Source organism: Xiphophorus maculatus, chromosome 13, assembly GCF_002775205.1.
Source record: "Xiphophorus maculatus strain JP 163 A chromosome 13, X_maculatus-5.0-male, whole genome shotgun sequence".
NCBI classification, from domain to species: Eukaryota; Metazoa; Chordata; class Actinopteri; order Cyprinodontiformes; family Poeciliidae; genus Xiphophorus; species Xiphophorus maculatus.
Genome location: NC_036455.1, coordinates 13629340 through 13646624, shown reverse-complemented (window position 1 = coordinate 13646624; position 17285 = coordinate 13629340). Strand labels below are relative to the sequence as shown.

General features: G+C 39.2%; 2 protein-coding genes across 4 annotated transcripts; both read left to right on the top strand.

Annotated features, from left to right (window-relative positions):
* Positions 1–542: 542 nt before the first annotated feature.
* Positions 543–5104, top strand: pithd1 (PITH domain containing 1). The gene is made up of 6 exons (XM_005802841.2): positions 543–872; positions 2082–2125; positions 2359–2436; positions 2509–2613; positions 3851–3959; positions 4532–5104. The coding sequence occupies exons 1-6, from the start codon at positions 675–677 to the stop codon at positions 4631–4633; spliced, it is 636 nt and encodes a 211-aa protein (XP_005802898.2). The 5' UTR covers positions 543–674; the 3' UTR covers positions 4634–5104.
* An 863-nt stretch (positions 5105–5967) lies between these two features.
* lypla2 (lysophospholipase II) lies at positions 5968–16960 on the top strand. 3 transcript variants are annotated; one of them, XM_023345055.1, is made up of 10 exons: positions 5968–6024; positions 10189–10328; positions 11374–11405; positions 12449–12514; positions 12583–12630; positions 12800–12870; positions 13823–13896; positions 13995–14096; positions 14189–14359; positions 15215–16960. In XM_023345055.1, exons 2-10 carry the CDS (start codon positions 10251–10253, stop codon positions 15263–15265), a joined length of 693 nt encoding a protein of 230 aa, XP_023200823.1. In that variant the 5' UTR covers positions 5968–6024; positions 10189–10250; the 3' UTR covers positions 15266–16960. The 3 variants fall into 3 exon arrangements, with proteins under 3 accessions (XP_023200823.1, XP_005802899.1, XP_014325667.1); XM_005802842.2 differs by having other exon boundaries at positions 5972–6024; positions 10236–10328; XM_014470181.2 differs by lacking the exons at positions 5968–6024; positions 15215–16960 and having other exon boundaries at positions 10215–10328; positions 14189–14461.
* The last annotated feature ends 325 nt before the right edge of the window (positions 16961–17285 follow it).

Below are 17285 nucleotides of genomic sequence, written 5' to 3'. Positions count from 1 at the left end.
TATAAAATTAAAGTAAGTAATTTTATGGATCTGACGGGATGTGATATGAACAGGAAAAATTTTTAAATTTGTTTTAACGCCATAATAGTTTCAGAAATAACTACAGATACATTTCATGGTCTACCTTTTATATTCGGATATTGATCTTATCCTTTCCGCTACATAAGCCTATTTTCTTAGTTTTAACCTAATTATTTTTGCAACACGCTTGTAAACATTTTACGTCAGTCGCAGCGTTTGGTGGTAACCAATGGGAGCCAATCAGAGCTCAGTTTTGGCTCCTCCTAAACGGCTTCCGACAGTATACCGGTTGACATTTCCCTGTGATCCTGTTATTTTCAAAATAAAATGTCGACAGCTTTACATATTAAGATAAAAAGCCGAGTTAAGCTTTGAATAAAGCTAGAGAAACATAAGAGCATTGACTCCGATTAACACTATGTCAATAGTTTTTCGAAAATATTATTTATTCGGTTATAAAACGGGAAAGCTGCTGCTTTTACTTTGAAGAGCTCATATCGGAACTGTCGGGTTAGCCTCGCCTCACTTTAAGCTAAACTTAGTTCGCTTCACGCTGCAAAACGAAACTTGCTGACCGAGTCCTCGTTTATAAAACAGTCCATTTTACTCGGAAAGCTTCATTATTTTGTTTGCAGGTTATCATTGAGTCCACCATGTCCGGCCACGGTCACGGCCACGGACACAGCCACAGCTGCGGGTCGGAGGGGCAGCATGAGCCCGCAGAGAGAGGCGTGGAGTTCGGGTTGTATCAACGCATCGACCTGGAGAGACTCCAGTGTCTGAACGAGAGCAGGGACGGAGACGGACGGCTGGTGTTCAAGCCGTGGGACCAGCGGAACCTGCGAGACAAGGTACTGGGCAGAGCGGCGGTCAGGCTGTGAGCGCGATAAAATATTAGACTAGTAGCACCTTTTACAGAATAAACGACGCTTAACTAAGACCTGACAAAAGAGTTTAATAGAAATAAAATAATGTATTAATTTCTGGACAGGCGTGAATAGTTTTCAGTCTGGCCATCGCCTTCCTGCTCTATTCCGCTCATTTCAAATCTCGTTAAAGGTTTAATCTGGACTTTCTCCCGTTCACTTCGACTCCTCTGGTAGTTTTTCTATCGGGCCAATCACATAACATCTTCCTGTTTGAAGTAGAGGATGGCTGTTTACAGTGCATGAAGTATAATGTAAGCTTCTTAGCGTCGAACTGGCGCATTACATATAAAAACATTAGCTTGCGTAAAGTTTAAAACATGAACACAGTCCATGATTCCGCTAAGATAACAGTCGAGAACTCAAACCCTCTGTAGGAAGCAAAGGGCTGTTTTTTTTTTTTTGTTTTTTGTTTTACCAGGCTACCTAGTTTCTATTAATCTGAAACTACCAGAGATTCACTGATCACTCATTCAGATTGGAATCGGTAGATTTTTCATTGATCAGCGCTGATCAGCAAATAAAAATCTGATTCCCTCCTCTCTCCTGATTATTTAATGCAGTGGTTCTCAAATATTTTCTGACCCCCCCCTATGGATTGTAATAAAATCCCCCCGCCCCCCCTAAAAAGAAAAAAAAATCAACTGGGTACACGTCGTTCAACCAGACATAAACCTAAACACTTATTTTGTTCTCAAACTCCACTGAAGTTTATTTCACACTTCAGGTTGCAACAAAACACACTATAAACCATCTGAAACACTTTTGTGTAACTGTTTTTTAAAAATTATTTTTATGCAGCCATACCTCCTCCCTCCCCTGCAATGGCACTGCACGCCCCCCCCCCCCCCTCCCCACACTTTGGGAACAACTGGTCCAAATTAAGAGCTCTCAGGATTGATGTAAAATTTGCTCTGATTTCTAGTTCAGAGTCGGAGGTCTGATTGAATCTGGTTAAGATGCCTCCATTGCGCCTCCCTCTGGCGCAATGGAGGCGCAATGGGTTTTCCATCCTTTTCTGGAAAGACCCAGAAAAGGATTGAAGCTTGAAGATTTGAAAATGGGTCTGTAAAAATCTTCACAGAGCAGATCCCAAACAAAGAAGCGCCTGACCATGTTTTTGTTTTCCTTTAGTATGTGGAGAGTGATGTGGATGAAGAGCTGCTGTTCAACATCCCGTAAGTCCTGCAATCACAATCATCATCATTACCCTGCTTTCTGTGTGCAATTTATCCGTTTAGCTTTTTTTCTGTATTTAGTTGTAAATATTGTTTCTTTAAACTTGAAAAGGTTAAAGTTCTTGGTATAAGCCCTTAGCGTCACCCTGAAGTCCCGCTGGGTGTAATTTCATTCGGTGCTTGTCTTCTCGTCTGTCCGCGTCCTCAGACTGACGCCGTCTCGTCTGTTTCAGTTTCACCGGCAGCGTGAAGCTGAAAGGCATCATCATCTCTGGAGAAAACGACGACTCTCATCCAGCAGAGATACGACTGTGAGTCTGTTGTGTCCCTGCCCCCCCTCTAGGTGGCAGCATTGTGATTCTGCGTCTGATTGCTGTGTGCAGATACAAAAACATCCCTCAGATGTCGTTTGATGACGCCGGCAGGGAGCCGGACCAAGCCTTCAGACTCAACAGAGACCCGCTGGCTGAGCTGGAGTATCCCACAAAGTGAGGAGTCACACTTCAGTTTCCAGACACTTTGAGCAGAAACATTAGAAATCAGAGGAGCTGCAGCCTTAAATTAAACTATTTTAGCTAAATGTATGTTTCTCATTATCAGTTAGGTCCATGTTGCCTTTAAAAAATGAAATCTATTCATTTAGCATTTTCCAACTCTGAATGAATAAGTAAAGATGCTTCCAGACTTCTTAAAGAAATCGCTCGGTAAGCAAAGTAATTTTCAGATTACCTACGATTATTTTTAGATAACAAATCAGTTTTAACTTAATCAAGCTCATGAATTCTATATTTTGAGTTAGTGTTAAACTGCTAGCTCAACAAATATTGCTTAAGATTTTTGTCTCCAACTGTTATTGAAATAAAATGAATTCAAGATAAAAAAATTCTCAAGATAATAAAATAAAAGCAATCAGGATCTTAAAATCTGGATTTAACAAGATGATGAAACTATTATCACATCAAATCAAGTAGGAAGCCCTTTTTTAATTTCATTATTTAGACAAGAGAAAAAACAAACTCGGTTTCAAATTCTTTCTCTTTAGACAATTAAAAATATTTTAGTGTATTTATATAACAAGATATTCTGAGATAACAAATTATAATGAAGCAAAATAAAAATCTTTAAATTCTGACTTCCTGAGATAATCAGTATTTTCGTGCATAAATGAGCTCAAGATGTTGCCATCTCAAGATGTGACATAAAGAAACTTCTAATAAAATAGATGTAAGATTGATATAAGACAATGAAACTGCTAAACAATCTCAGTTTAAAGAAATAAACACTTCCCACTAAAGATGTAATCTCAAGATACTGAGATAAAGGAAACGTAACATCTTTCATCTCAGTTTAACTAGAGAAGGGATCCGTTTCAGTGACACATTGGCTCAACAAATCGCTATCTTGAAATATGGAAATTAAATAAACTATTTTGACAAAATAAATCTTGAGATTTATGTATTTCTCTAATATGAGAAAATGAAGCTCCCAACAAAATAAACCTCTTGATATCTCCAGTTAATGTAAGATTTTTTAAAAATCTTTATTTCTTTTGCGAAATGAAGATTCTGCACAGTTAGATGATGAAAATATTCACCCTCTAACGAGGTTTTTAAGGTGTTTGTCTTCGTTTTGGATGAACGTTTCTCTCTGAAATGTTCACACAGTTATTTTTCCTTCCTGGAAGCCGTCATTTTGACTTGTTTTTCTGTCGCTTGTCTTTTGCAGGATTGCTCGTTTCTCCAGCGTCCATCACCTCTCCATCCACATCTCTAAAAACTTTGGGGACGAGAACACCCGGGTGTACTACATCGGCCTGAGAGGGGAATATTCAGAGGTTTGTCTGGCATAAATCTGTCTGCTCTCGTCTTCTGATCGGAGGAAGTTTAGCTCATTCTGCTGAATCTGCAGATTTAATGCACTGTGCCCAAAAATGTTGAGCTTTAATTATTCTGGGGGCCACAGAATTCTTTGTATTTTTCTTCTTTATTGTAATTGGAAAAACAAACCTCAACATTTGAATTAAATAAGTGGATGTTTTTTTTTTTGTCTTTCCACCAACAAAAACAGGATGTGGCTCACATGTTTAGTTTTGCCATGCCCAAGTCCAAATTTTAGTATTAGTCACTGGATGTTTGTTGTCCCTTTTTACTATGAAAATAAATTAAATTCAAAACAAAAACCTTACATTTTCTGTGGTAAGATGTTAAATTGTCTGAATCTTTTTTGAAAGGTCTGGCATCAGTGAAATTTGCGCCCCAGCGTTGTTTTTAAATGTGTATCAGCATCCACTGCCTTCTTAAATTCTGATCAAGGACCGCCAGAAATCATTCCGAAGACTGAAAATGGCCCCTGAGCCGCAATTTGGACACCCCTGGTTTAACATCTTTCTGCTCTGTTCCCTGTAAGACTCACAGACATGAAGTGACCATCTGTAACTACGAGGCGGCAGCAAACCCAGCAGATCACAAAGTAGAGAGCATCATCCCGCAGACCAACTTCATCTCCTGAGAACTGGAAGAGGAACAAGAGGAAGAAGTTTTAGCGGCGTTTGCTGAAGGCCCAAATGTCAAACAGGAAGTCCAGCGCTGCTTTTGGGCAGTGAGGAGGGGTTCAAGTGGGAGCGAGCGCTGAAATCTTGGAAACTGGTGTGCTTCTATTGTTTCCATGGCAACATGCTCAACAGCATTGGCAAAGATGCATGAAAGCTTTTGTGTTTTTTTAATCTTCTGTGATGAGTTGTGCTGTTAAATAAAGCGAGGAAGGGAGGAGGACAGGGTCAGCTATTTGTTAGGTGAACATCTTGGTTGCCATGACGACGGCCTGGATTCATTATTCTCTGCAACACTGGAACGTTTTCAGGTTTAAATCATGAACAGCTTTGCTTGATTCAGTGTTTCTGCACATGAAAGGTGATGAAGATCTGAAGCTTTTCCTCATCTGTTCTGATGCTTAACAATAATAAATAAGATGCTACAATAACTTTGACCTTTCTGTGATTTTTTTATGCACCCAGAAGTGGCTGCTGCCCCCTGCTGGACGTTTGTACTGAGTTTATGTCTTCTGTAAATGTGTAACTGGCAAAAATGTTTCAGCAGATTTGGTGTTGGCAGAACCAACTTCAGGTCAGCATAGATCTGACCTGCTCTGATAGATCTACAAGCACTAGATCTACTGCAAAAACAGCGTACGAAAATAAAAGAATCCTGTTATATTTCAGTTCAAGAAATGTTATATTTTAGACCAAAAAATGAAATACAAAAAGCAATGTGTTCCCTTTTTGTAGTCAAAAACAAGTGAACTAAAAAAAATTTTTTTTTCTTCCATGACATCACTGTTGAAAAAAGTGCTTCTAAAAAAAAGACCCATAAAAATATATCATAAATACAGTTTGCTAGATTTGTATATTTTTTCGATGTCCTTGCTCATCTATGTCTATATGTTGTGAAAAAATAAAATATTTTTTTATTAAGCAACAAAAGAAAATATTTTAGTTAGTTTCAAATAAAAACACAAATTATCAACATGTACACCGAGCCAGACCGTTTATTCTGGTTATTTATTTATTTTACCGGTTTTGTGGTTAAAACAAAATGAACTCAGAGAAAAATTATCTATATATTGTTAGTTTTTCTTGGTCTTTTAAAAAGACAAATGACCAGAATATACACGGAACCGGACCGTTTCTACTGGATCGTTTCTAGTTATTTAGTTTATATTTTTAAAAGTCGATATTTAGTTTGTTTTTTTTAAATAAAGCATTAAAACCCTAAAACTGTTTTTTTTAAACCCTAAAACGTAAAGGTGGGCTGTGGTTTGTGTGTGACGTCACTTTCCGGCCCCGCCTCCTCTTACAGTGCGCAGAGTACCGGAAGTTCCGTCGTGAACTGGGACAGCAAGCGGTGAGTGTGTGAATCTGAGCGGGCTACGGGCTAATTCTGTGTTTTTAAACGCTTTATTCTGGTTCAAAACGAACCTTACGAGATATTTCATTGTTTAAGGGGTATTCTGTGCTGCTGGTCAAAAAAGAGGTCAAAAATTAAACATGGTTCCGGTTCTGGGGACGGAGGGGGGATGGAAGAAGCCACCGGCAGAGGACAATACACTCGATATTGTGTGTTTGTGTGTAGCGGATCTTCCTCTGGCTAACCCGGTTTAGCAGTGTGTGTGTGCGGCAGATAAAGCGGGATTAGAGCCCGCAGTGGGGCTGGGAGTCGCTGCCAGTGGATTTTTGGGGCGGTTGGGGCTTTGAGTTCCACCTCCAACGAGAATTAAAGCCGAACTGCGGCCGTTCATTGTTTCTGCGCCCCAGCGACGGCCGTTTCCTCCTTCGATGCTAACTCATTCAAATCAGATGAAAATCACCTTTAACTCGCTAATGGTGAGGCCAGGGGCCCCGCAGCTGCTGGAGGAGCCGCAGGGGCCCCGGACCCGGGATGGCGGAAACCTGCCGCTATGTGCCGCATATCGATGATCCTGCTGCTGATCTGGGATCAGCGTTGGACTGCAGCACCTCTGCTGTGTTTTTCTGTTCAGTGTAATTGAAGTCACGCAGGAAGGAGAGACCTCGTGGTTTTCTGATCTCTGCTGCGTTTATTGGATTAAATCAGATCAGTGAGAATAATTAACACATTTAGAGATAAAGTAAAACCAATAAAAACAATAATGGAGTATCTTCTGCCTAATTCTACATCATTTCCTGTTGATGTGTTTTAGATTCAGTTCTCCAGATTCGTTTTCTTCTTAATTTTGCTAATTTATCCTCCATTTAGATCAGGGGTCTCAAACTCCAGTCCTCCAGGGCCGCAGTCCTGCAACTTTTAGATGAGCCTCTGCTGCACCACCTGAATATAATAATTAGGTCATTAAGGCTCTGGAGAACTGATCTACCCCAGGAGGAGGTCATTAAATCATTTCATTCCTGTGTTTTGTACCTGTGGCACATCTAAAAACTGTGGGTCTGCGGCCCTCGAGGACTGGAGTTTGAGACCCCTGATTTAGATGAATATTTTTCATATTTTTGCACTTTTACTTAAATAACCTACTACTTCACTACTAGCTTTAGTTCAACTCTCTCCTCTTCCTCACTCAGAGTTGCACAGATTTCCTGGTAAGTGTTGGAAATGGTCTCTGGTGGATAAGCGGCTGACTGAAGGCTTCTTCCTCTCCTGTTAACCCAGAAATAAACACAACAGTCTGTTTTTATCTGGTTGTTCTGCATGATGCTATAGTTTCACTCAGTGTTATTGTTCAGTCTGAATGAAATTATTTGGGTTTTCAAACTTTAATACTGTTCCATTACCTAGATATTATGAATATCCATTTTCTTCCATTAATTATGTTCTTTCTTTCACCCTTTCTTTTGCTCTTTCACTCTTTCTTCCTGTCTTTTTTTCTTTCACTCTTTTCATTTTTTGCTTTTTCCTTCTTTCTCTAGTTCTTTCTTTCTGCCCTCTTGTCTCACTTGTTTTTCCGTCTCCTTTCCTTGTCTCCTTTCCTTACTTTGTTTTTTGTATTCTTTGCTTATTTCCTTCCTCCCTTCCAGTTTTTGCTTTTTGCCAAATTCTTAATTATTATTTAAAACTTGGTTCTTGTAGAAATTTCTGCAGTAAATTTATAGTGAAGTTTAGTAATTTAGATTTTAAAATGATGAATATGAAAGTCTGGAAAAATCTGGAATTTTGGAAGGAGAAATTGCGTAGAAACGCCGTTGACATTCAGATGAAAACATGAAAAGCATCTGTCTAGTTTACGAATCGATCCACGTATTATTTGTAGTTATCTCTGGGATTCTTATGAAATATAGATAATAATTTAAAACAGATCCTCCTCCAGCGAGAGGATGGTAAAAACATGTCAGCTGAAACATGAAGCATTTGCGGAGCAAACAGAAAGTCCATCAGATCCGGTCGGTTTGAGAGTCTGAATCCCAGCAGATGCTGAGGCTATTTTTACCCACCTTCCTCCTCCAGAAGCTCAGAGCGATCCGATGTTTCTTAGAGAAATCCCACACAGCGACGACAGACGCCATGAATCTGCTGACCAGCGCCTCAGTCTTTCACAGCCATTTCATTCTTCACTCAATTCTATTTGTTTTTATTCAGTCTGAGTCTCGGACCAGAACTCTGCCGAGCCGAACTTTCTGCCGTTTAAATCAGACTGGATTTGTTCACCGAAGCTTAAATGTGATGCCTTTCTAATAATCTCAAATATAAAAAACTGGTTGATTTAATATTAAGTAGGCATAGTTTAAGTCAGGTGAGATTAAAATGAAATATTTTATTAAGTTTTGTCACACTTTCTAATTAAATTCAGCTTAAAATATTTAAACTTTAAGTTTGAAATAGTGTTTATTTTCTCACAATGGGGAAATTTAGATGTAACAGTAGCATAAAGTATGTAGGTCCACACAAAAGTTAAGTGTTAAAACATATATTTAAAACTGGATTTAGATCAATATACTGTAATAATTAGGCCTGTCGCAATAACAATTTTTAGTAAATTGTCCCAGAAGTTATTGCGATAAATGATGTTGTTTTGAGAAATATAATGGAAATGGCTTCGAAATGCAAAAACGTATTCTCAAAGATAAATAAACATTAAACAAAAACTAACAAATATTTAACTAGAACTGGAAGACATTTTGAATATCCAAAATAAATAGAAAATAAATAAAATAAATTATGAAGTCTCTGTAAACAAAGTTGTCCTTAAAAAAAGGTTAGTTGAGACCAAAACACCAGATTGAAGATTTTATCATCCAGTTTTTTTTAAAGAAAAAAATTATAAATCTCGATTTTATTGAGCTCATTCTAACCGATTATTGCTTATTGCGCCAGACCTGTTGAATAGTTATTTTTAGGGCGCTGATGTAGTAAAGAAAAGATTGCTTTTGTTTGACAGAGAGTAAGCCGACGGGTGATTAAAGGATTATATGTGTAATATTTTCTTTGTGTTTAGTATTTTTGCTGCGGCTGAAAAGATTCAAGTAGATGGATGTTGTTCTTGTCAACTAAGGTTGCTTGAAGCGTTCTCTCTATTCACCCTGAATTAAATATTGAGAATTAAAAACATTTTATCCCCAGATCAAGTGGTTTCAAGCCAACTGAGAATCTAAGCCACTTGATTTTTATGTCCCAACACTTCCTCATTCTTTCTCTTTGTATTGCTCATCTATTACTCATTTATCCAGTCACATGTTTCCAGTTCTGCTTCAGAGCAGCCATGGAATTTCAACAGCGAAAGGTTGAACATTAAGCTTGGCGTTTGGGACATTCCTTCGTCTCCTCGTCGTCTGTTTACTGATGAGGCAGCGCGCCGTCCGACCTTCCTGTTTTCCTTCCTTTTTGTCCTCACATCATCCTAGAGCTTTTACCGTAAAACATCCTGATCGCTCAGACTTCCAGGCACTTCCTAACTGCTGAAACCTTCTTGTTTTGTCACATTTCAAATGCAAAAATAAACATAAATCAAATTATAATGTATTAAGTAAAACTTTTTTTTAATATTCAGCCCCTTTTACATGAATCCTCTTAAATAAATTCAATCTAAATAAGAAATGCATTCCTGTAATTTGAACTTTTATATTAATAAAGCTTTCCTGTGAAGATCTAAGAGGTTAGTTGTTTTCCTCATGATGCAAGCCTTAAATTACATGTATAACAGTCTTTAAAAGTCTTATGACAATCCCCTCTAGAGACACAAAGGCCAACAAGATGGAAATAAACATTGATTATTAATATTGGCCCAGTTTCACTTATTAGAAAACGTCAAATAGCGATCGATGCTAATGCCGATATATCACAGGGGTGGGCACTCCTGGTCCTCGAGGGCCGGTGTCCTGCAACTTTTAGATGCATCTCTACTTCAACACACCTGAGTCAAATAATGAGGTCGTTAACAGGACTCTGGAGAACTTGACTGCACTTAGGAGGAGATTCAGCTGTTGGATTCAGGTGTGTTGGACCAGGGAGACATCTAAGAGTTGCAGGACACCGGCCCTCGAGGACCAGGAGTGCCCACCCCTGATATATCATGACGATTCCTGATGTATCACGTATCTCCAGTGTTTTACCCGCAGGCTGCTGATCGCTGTGTGGTCTCCTGATTACAGCACCCCCTACAGTGTATGTGTGGCAACAACATGTCAGTGCCGCTGCTCGCCGAGGCCGTGACGGTGTCCGGGACACAGAAGGAGACCGCGGCGGTGAGTCGACCAATATGTTCCTGAACTCTGCTTGACTCAGCACTTTTCTGCTGGACTGGCAAGTACAGACACCAAGGAGCAGCTAGAAGCTCCGATAAATCAAATATTGACATATTTTCTCCATTGTTATTACTGAATTTGACATCACATGACTGTCGTTCGCCACGCATGCGCCTTGCTATAAATCGAGACTGACGGCGAGAAAATTATATAATCACGCAAATAATGTGAAAAAGTGACGCCATGTTTTACTATTAATTGTCAACACTACAACAGTTGGATAACAAGAGCCAAGAGTGTCGCATTTCACTGGTCAGTAAAAAGTTTTAATTAAAAATGTGGAGAAAGTGGAAAGTAGGTCAGTCATGCTAGCTTAACTTTGACAACCGGAACATAAACATGCTCTGTGTGTTTCGGTTAGGCGACCCACACATCTACTCCCTTCTGACAGACAGGAAGTGGATCAGGTGTTTAACCTAGCTAAGTAACCACCGCGCATGTTCATTCAAACACTCATCAATAATCTCAACATAAACACCAAGCTTGAAAACATGACAGTGTAACGGACTGGATGTTCAGTTTTGGGGGGTTTATGTCCATTTTTTGTGTGGGGGGGAAATATTTGTGTGTTTTTAGGCGTTGGTGTTCCTGTTGCATTTGAACGTTACTACCTCTGCTCGGTTGGCTGGCGGTGTTGTTGTCATGCAGTTGCCAGGGCAACGGGTCTAGGTGTAGCGTAAAGCCGACGCAGAGCGAGACAGAAAAGGAATGATTCTGAATGGTTTGACCTATTTTTGATGTTATTTTCCCTTTTTGTGGCATAATTACTATAAGTTTAATATGCAGAAAAAACTGGACTACTCGTGATTCATGATTGTTATAAATATGGCGATATTGATGAGCATGATTCAATGCATAGTAATACCTGCATAGTAATACCTGTGGCTAGTAGGCGATGTCCAATCCAATGTTGATGGTTTTATCTGCTAGGAAGCTTAAAAGGTTACAGTTTGGGATTCAGGATGTTTTTCTGTCTGTGCTGCAGGTGATCTTCCTTCATGGATTAGGAGACACAGGGTGAGCACTTCACATGTTTTTATCCTCTAATGAATTTCCTTTCAGCCTGACCATTTTAAGTCCCTTCAGGCATAGAAAGGCTGCAAAACCTCTCAGGGTGGCAGCACCTTGAAGTAACTCTGTTACAAATTAAAAAATAAAATATTTTTGTATTTGAATACATCTCTTTAATCTTTGCTGATTGATTTAATAATTTAAAGACAGACTTTCTCACCAGGTCATATCTGCTTCATTAAAGTTAACAATGCTCCGTTAACAACAGCCCACCTCCCCACTGTTGAAGCTTTGCAACTTTGTTGCAATAATTATCGACTTTTCAGAAAAAATCGATATCGGCCAAAATTAGAATCAGCAAGTCAGTCCGAAAATTGCAATCAGTTCTTTCCTAGTTTCTGTATTAATATAATTACGTATTGTGATCTTGTACACCATATTTAGAGCATGCTTTAAGTAATTGCAGTAAGAAAAACAAGGTCTTTAACCAAAAATGGCAAAATATCCAATTAGTTTTTTTGTGACTCTTTAATGCTTCTTTTTTAAATTAAAATTAGCTGGAATTTATGAATAGGAAGAAAATCAAATTTATTTTATTTATTAATTTGGTTTATTTGATGGAGACAAACACACAGCCGTCCCTTGCCTGCATCATGGTACTTATTATATAATTTGCAGCACTTGTCCTTAATGAGTTTTATTAAAAACTTTCTAAAAGCTATTAAGAAGGAATTGTAATAATGTAAAACAATAAAACATGATATTGGCAACATATGAAAAATCATATAGAAATCATAAGAAATTAAAAACATGACAATAAAAAAGAAACATTAATTAAATATTATCTAATTTATTATCTAATTATCTGTGAGAATTATTTTCATCTTCTGACTGTGGCTTTGAGTCGATTTGTCTAAAATGTATTCAGTGTTTTCCTCAGTCAGACCTCTGTACAAATTTACAAAACTGTAAAAATCCTTTTTCTTTTTTATGAGCCAGGTTTGTTTGTTGTTGGATTTATTTTTTATCTGCTTCCTGTTTTCCATCAGGCACGGGTGGGCCGACTCTCTGACGGGGATCCGGCTGCCTCACGTCAAGTTCATCTGCCCTCACGCGTAAGTCTGCTGCCGTTTATCTCACCTGAACTGCTGTTCTGCCCCCCTGACGCCTTTTTGCCCCGCAGGCCTAAAATCCCCGTCACTCTCAACATGAGGTCCCTGATGCCTGCGTGGTGAGTAGCTCTGATGAACGCCACCGCCTCTCAGCTCAAAACTGGCTGCCTTTGTTTCCCTGGAAACCACAATAGGCTCCCATGTTGCCTTTGATAATAGTGCGATTGTGAGTATTGATCTCTTGTTGTGTGTTTTTTTTTTTTCTTGACTCCGGTTTTGTGTGCGCAGGTTCGACCTCATGGGCCTGAGCCCCGACGCTCCGGAGGACGAAGCCGGAATCAAAAAGGCTGCAGAAAACAGTGGGTTTGAACGCAGCGTGCCATTTGAAACAAAACGGCCACATTCACCTCTGAAGCCAGCCTGAAATAGCTCGCAAAGAGGCGCTTTCTGCCACGCATCTGATTGGTCGACTGCAGCAATTTAATCAGGGGAACTGGCAGCAGTGGAAAGAAGATTACCTCACCACAACACTGCAGCAATCATAACCATAATAATAATAATAATGAAGTGATGGGCTGAATTATCAGAGTCCAGGCTGGTTTGTTGTGCAGAACTTGTTGAAATGAGCAGCTTTCCTTACAGTAGTACATGACAGATGGTGTTTTAGAAATGGGTCAGAAACTTTGTCTATTGATTTAAAGATTGAGTATTTCGTTTCCCTGGCACATAGTGCCTTTTCATACCATAATTAAGAAACTGTGTTACCTTCAGTTTTTATATATGTATATGTCAAATATGACTTAAAAGAAATTTCACTTCCTGATTTAACTTATTGAAACTGGGCCACTGTCTCTCTAAAAACTCTGCCTCAGGAAGTCATACCAACATGGCTTCTCTGATTTCTCACTGAGAAGTGGCTCCTATCATGAGCTCAGCAGTTCCACCAGGCGTTTGCTAATTGCTGCTGGCTAGTCTGAAGGAGCTCAGTGGGGGAGTGGTGGCGGAGGGCTGCTCTGCTCTGAACTCGTTAGCTTGGAGGCCTTATGACTATTATCACGTCTTTATGCTAGTACGTCTTTTTGCCTTGTAATATTATGACTTTATTTTCATATTATTATTATTTTATTCTTGTACAACTTATATTATTATGACTTTCTTCAGGTAATATTATGACTTCATTCTTGTACCGTTTTATTCTCATATGATACAAATTCTTGTATTATTACAACTTAATTCTGGTATTATTTTGACTAGTTCAAATTTGACTCGTTCATTTCTTCCATCACTAAATGGTTTCGTTTCTGTCTCCAGTTAAGGCCATAATCGAACACGAGGCCAGAAACGGGATTCCTCCTCACCGTATAATCATCGGTGGATTCTCTCAGGTCAGATAGCGGCTCACATTGATTCTGTGTTTGTTCTTAAACCAGACCTGGTTTAAAAAAAGTAAACGTTTTGCTGTTGTTTCTCCTCCCCACCTCAGGGTGGCGCTTTGTCCTTATACACCGCTCTGACCTGCCAGCACCAGCTGGCCGGCGTGGTGGCCCTCAGCTGCTGGCTCCCTCTTCACAAGACTTTCCCTTCGGTAGGTCGTGGCTCCGGCTGGAGCCGCCCCGTCACGTTCTGCGCTGGTTCTGTTGCTCAAGTAGAGCCACTGTGGGTCTTCTGTTCCCTCAGGCGTCGAGCGGCAACAAGAACATCCCAATCCTGCAGTGCCATGGAGAGATGGACATGATGGTGCCCGCACAGTTCGGCGCCTTGACGGCAGAGAAGCTCAAATACATAGTTAACCCTCAGATGGTCACCTTTAAAACCTACCCAGGCGTTCAGCACTCCTCCTGTCCTGAGGTACGTCTGCATCTTATTGCAGTCTGGGGACGCACCGATTTACTTTTTTTACCTTTTTCACCTCCGATACCGATATCTAAGATTTAATATCAGCTGATCCGATACAGAAGAACACCTGTTTGTGTTTATTTTAAACACAAACATAAATGTACTGAATTACAAATTAATTTGATAACTCTGCAGTAGTACAGCACATTGAAAAACACCAAAGGCTTCACAAGCTTGATCAAACATGGAAAAACAACTTTAATTTGTTCAGTCAGTTAAATTAGGAGAAAACAGTCAATGTAAAATAAATAATAAGTTGACAAAAACAATAGATTGGAGAAAATAAACTTTTTCTCACCTGGTTCAGAAAGTTCAATCAGGAATTCTAAATGTAAAATAAATAATAAAGCAATACTTGGCTCAGGGCAGAAAGCATAGAAATAGACTGAATAGATCTTTTCTTATGGATCAGACTCATTGTCACTGATACCTGATCTAGAATGTTCTTCAATATCGGGCCGATACAGATATTGATATCAGATTGGTGGATCTTTAATCCGGTCGTCATCATCAGGAAGGTCACTTTAATGTTGGCTTTTTAATGACTCTTTGGTGTGATTATGAATCATAAAGCCGTATGTTAGTAAAATATTATTGAATTTGAATTAAACTTGAGCTCTCAGTTCTTGTTCTTATAAATCTTTGTAGACGTTTGTTTTGTGATGGTTCCACCCTGGAAAAGCGGAGAACAAAAAGAGTCTGTCGTTCCTGCTGGTGATGATCGGATGGAAACGAATGTTAGAAGCTTTTACTTCTGTGAAATTATTATTTATTAATTGATTATTAATCTGTTCTGATTTCTTTTAGGAAATGTTGGCTGTAAGGGAATTTATTGAGAAGTATTTGCCCCGGATTTGACCTCACCTCATTCCAACTGTGACGCCCTCCGAGACACTGACCTCTGACCCCTGATCTGCTCTCCTGCAGGAAACAGCCATGAGAACCCCCACCCCTCACACACACACACACACACACATTTAACAGGCAATTTAATCCGCAGAGCTGAACAGCGCTCTTCATACAGTCCAACTTGTCGAGTCTCGGCGTTCGGAGGGAGAAACTGTCGCTGCACATTCCCCCTTTTTTAATTTAAATCCTCCATCTGTTGCCTCTCTTCTTTTCACCTCATCTTGTTTTTTTGTATCAGCTTGTATCAGTCATCGCCTCACTGCCACACTTCCTTTTGAGTTACTGGAAAACCAGCGATGAGTCTGAGTCGCATCATCTGACCTGCTGGGGGCGCTGTCAGACTGGTCGGATGTTTACAAACAGCTATTGCTTCTCCACCTTTAGCACATTAGCTGCAGGTTTTATAGGAAGTGAAAGGATGTAGAATCTGTTTTAACTCTTTTCAGACATCTTGGTCAGACATTCTGACAGCCTTTATAAACAACTAAAGCTGTTTGCATTAAAAAAAAGCATATTTTTATTTGAAGGATGTAAAATTGGATCAAAATCTGATGAAAACCATTTCGGGTATGAAATATGCAGCAATGTTGGTCACATTACCACATCAAATCTGCAGTATTCGTTTGTAGATCCTAAATTTGTCCAATTTGAATACCTGCAACGTTGTGGCAGAGCAACAGTAAGCAGCAAACTTATGACCCTGACTGTCTCCTTCGAGTTTGATCAGAAACAGCAGCTTGGAAAATAAAACTTAAACTCCTTGTTAATTTATTTTGATTTTAATAGCAAGAAACGCTGCAGGTTTGTTAAAAGGATTCTTAGTGGGATCCCTCTGGGCATCACAAATCAGTAAATGTGAGATCTTGGCTTCCTTTTGAGAAATGACAAAAAATAGTAATGAAGAAAATAAAATAAATGAAAAATACCAGAAAATAATAGATAAAACAACATATTAATTCTTGTTTTTGGTACCAAACAGAACTCTCTGTTTGACCCACCCAACAGATTATTTAGATTTTTTCATTCTGCTCATAGATAACTACAGCAAAATGTGATTAACTGACTAATAAAGACCATGTACCAGAGGTTTGAGCAGTGGTCACTATCTGTCCTGTGTAACAACAGTCAGCTGACCCAAATGGGCGATACGATCAAAACAAAACCAAATTTGAGTAATCTTCTTCTGACCTTTAATATCTATCATTTTTTAAAATACTTCTCTACAAATCAAAAGCATAAGTCATAGTTTAAATAGATTATTTGGAAGTGGTTTGTTTACAGGTTTGAAAGAATCAAAATGTTAATGTATTTGTGTGGATTAATCTGTTTGCGTATCATTTGACCTCTGACCTGTTAGCTTAGCGGCTAGCCAGGCGTGAATATTCTCGTCTGCATTGTTCCCGTTAATCATGTCTGAAAAGGCCTTTTATAACGAAACTCTTCTGTGTCCGACTCGGTTACTGGGAGAGCTGGTTTTCCACCATTGCATCCATTCCACATTCTGCAGCCTGTCCGGGTCTGTTTATGGAAACACGCACACACAGAATCCCAGGAACTGATGCTTTTCCTATTTTTAAATGTGAGAAAATTAAGTGACTTGTGTAAAACGTAATCCAAGTGAAATAAAGCAAATGAATGACTGTTCCTGCCAGCCTGTTTCTTTCAGAGCTGTAAAACCTTTGTGTTGATTCTGTGTCAGACTTTGATTTTTCCAAAAATCACAGGAAAACAGGAACATGAGACCCGCACAGACTGCATATCACCAGTCGTTTCACTGCGCCTCCCATCATTCCCAGTTATGTTGGAGCAGATTTTATCCTCCCTCTTCATATCCATCCATGATGCCAAGGAGTTCCAGAGTTCCAGACCTTTTAATCCCAGAGAAAATCCAGAAATTCTCCTTTATCCTCCTGCTGTAACCTGCTAACAGAGAGACAGATTAAAGATCTCAAGTTAAACTCCAGTTAAG

Bases quoted from the DNA above. Each gene is read 5' to 3' on its own strand.
- pithd1 (XM_005802841.2), top strand. From the start codon at position 675: ATGTCCGGCCACGGTCACGGCCACGGACACAGCCACAGCTGCGGGTCG. The intron at 2,126-2,358 runs GTAAGTCCTGCA...CGTCTGTTTCAG, and splicing joins GAGCTGCTGTTCAACATCCC to TTTCACCGGCAGCGTGAAGC. The intron at 3,960-4,531 runs GTTTGTCTGGCA...GTTCCCTGTAAG, and splicing joins TGAGAGGGGAATATTCAGAG to ACTCACAGACATGAAGTGAC.
- lypla2 (XM_014470181.2), top strand. From the start codon at position 10,251: ATGTGTGGCAACAACATGTCAGTGCCGCTGCTCGCCGAGGCCGTGACG. The intron at 10,329-11,373 runs GTGAGTCGACCA...TCTGTGCTGCAG, and splicing joins CACAGAAGGAGACCGCGGCG to GTGATCTTCCTTCATGGATT. The intron at 13,897-13,994 runs GTCAGATAGCGG...TCCCCACCTCAG, and splicing joins TCATCGGTGGATTCTCTCAG to GGTGGCGCTTTGTCCTTATA.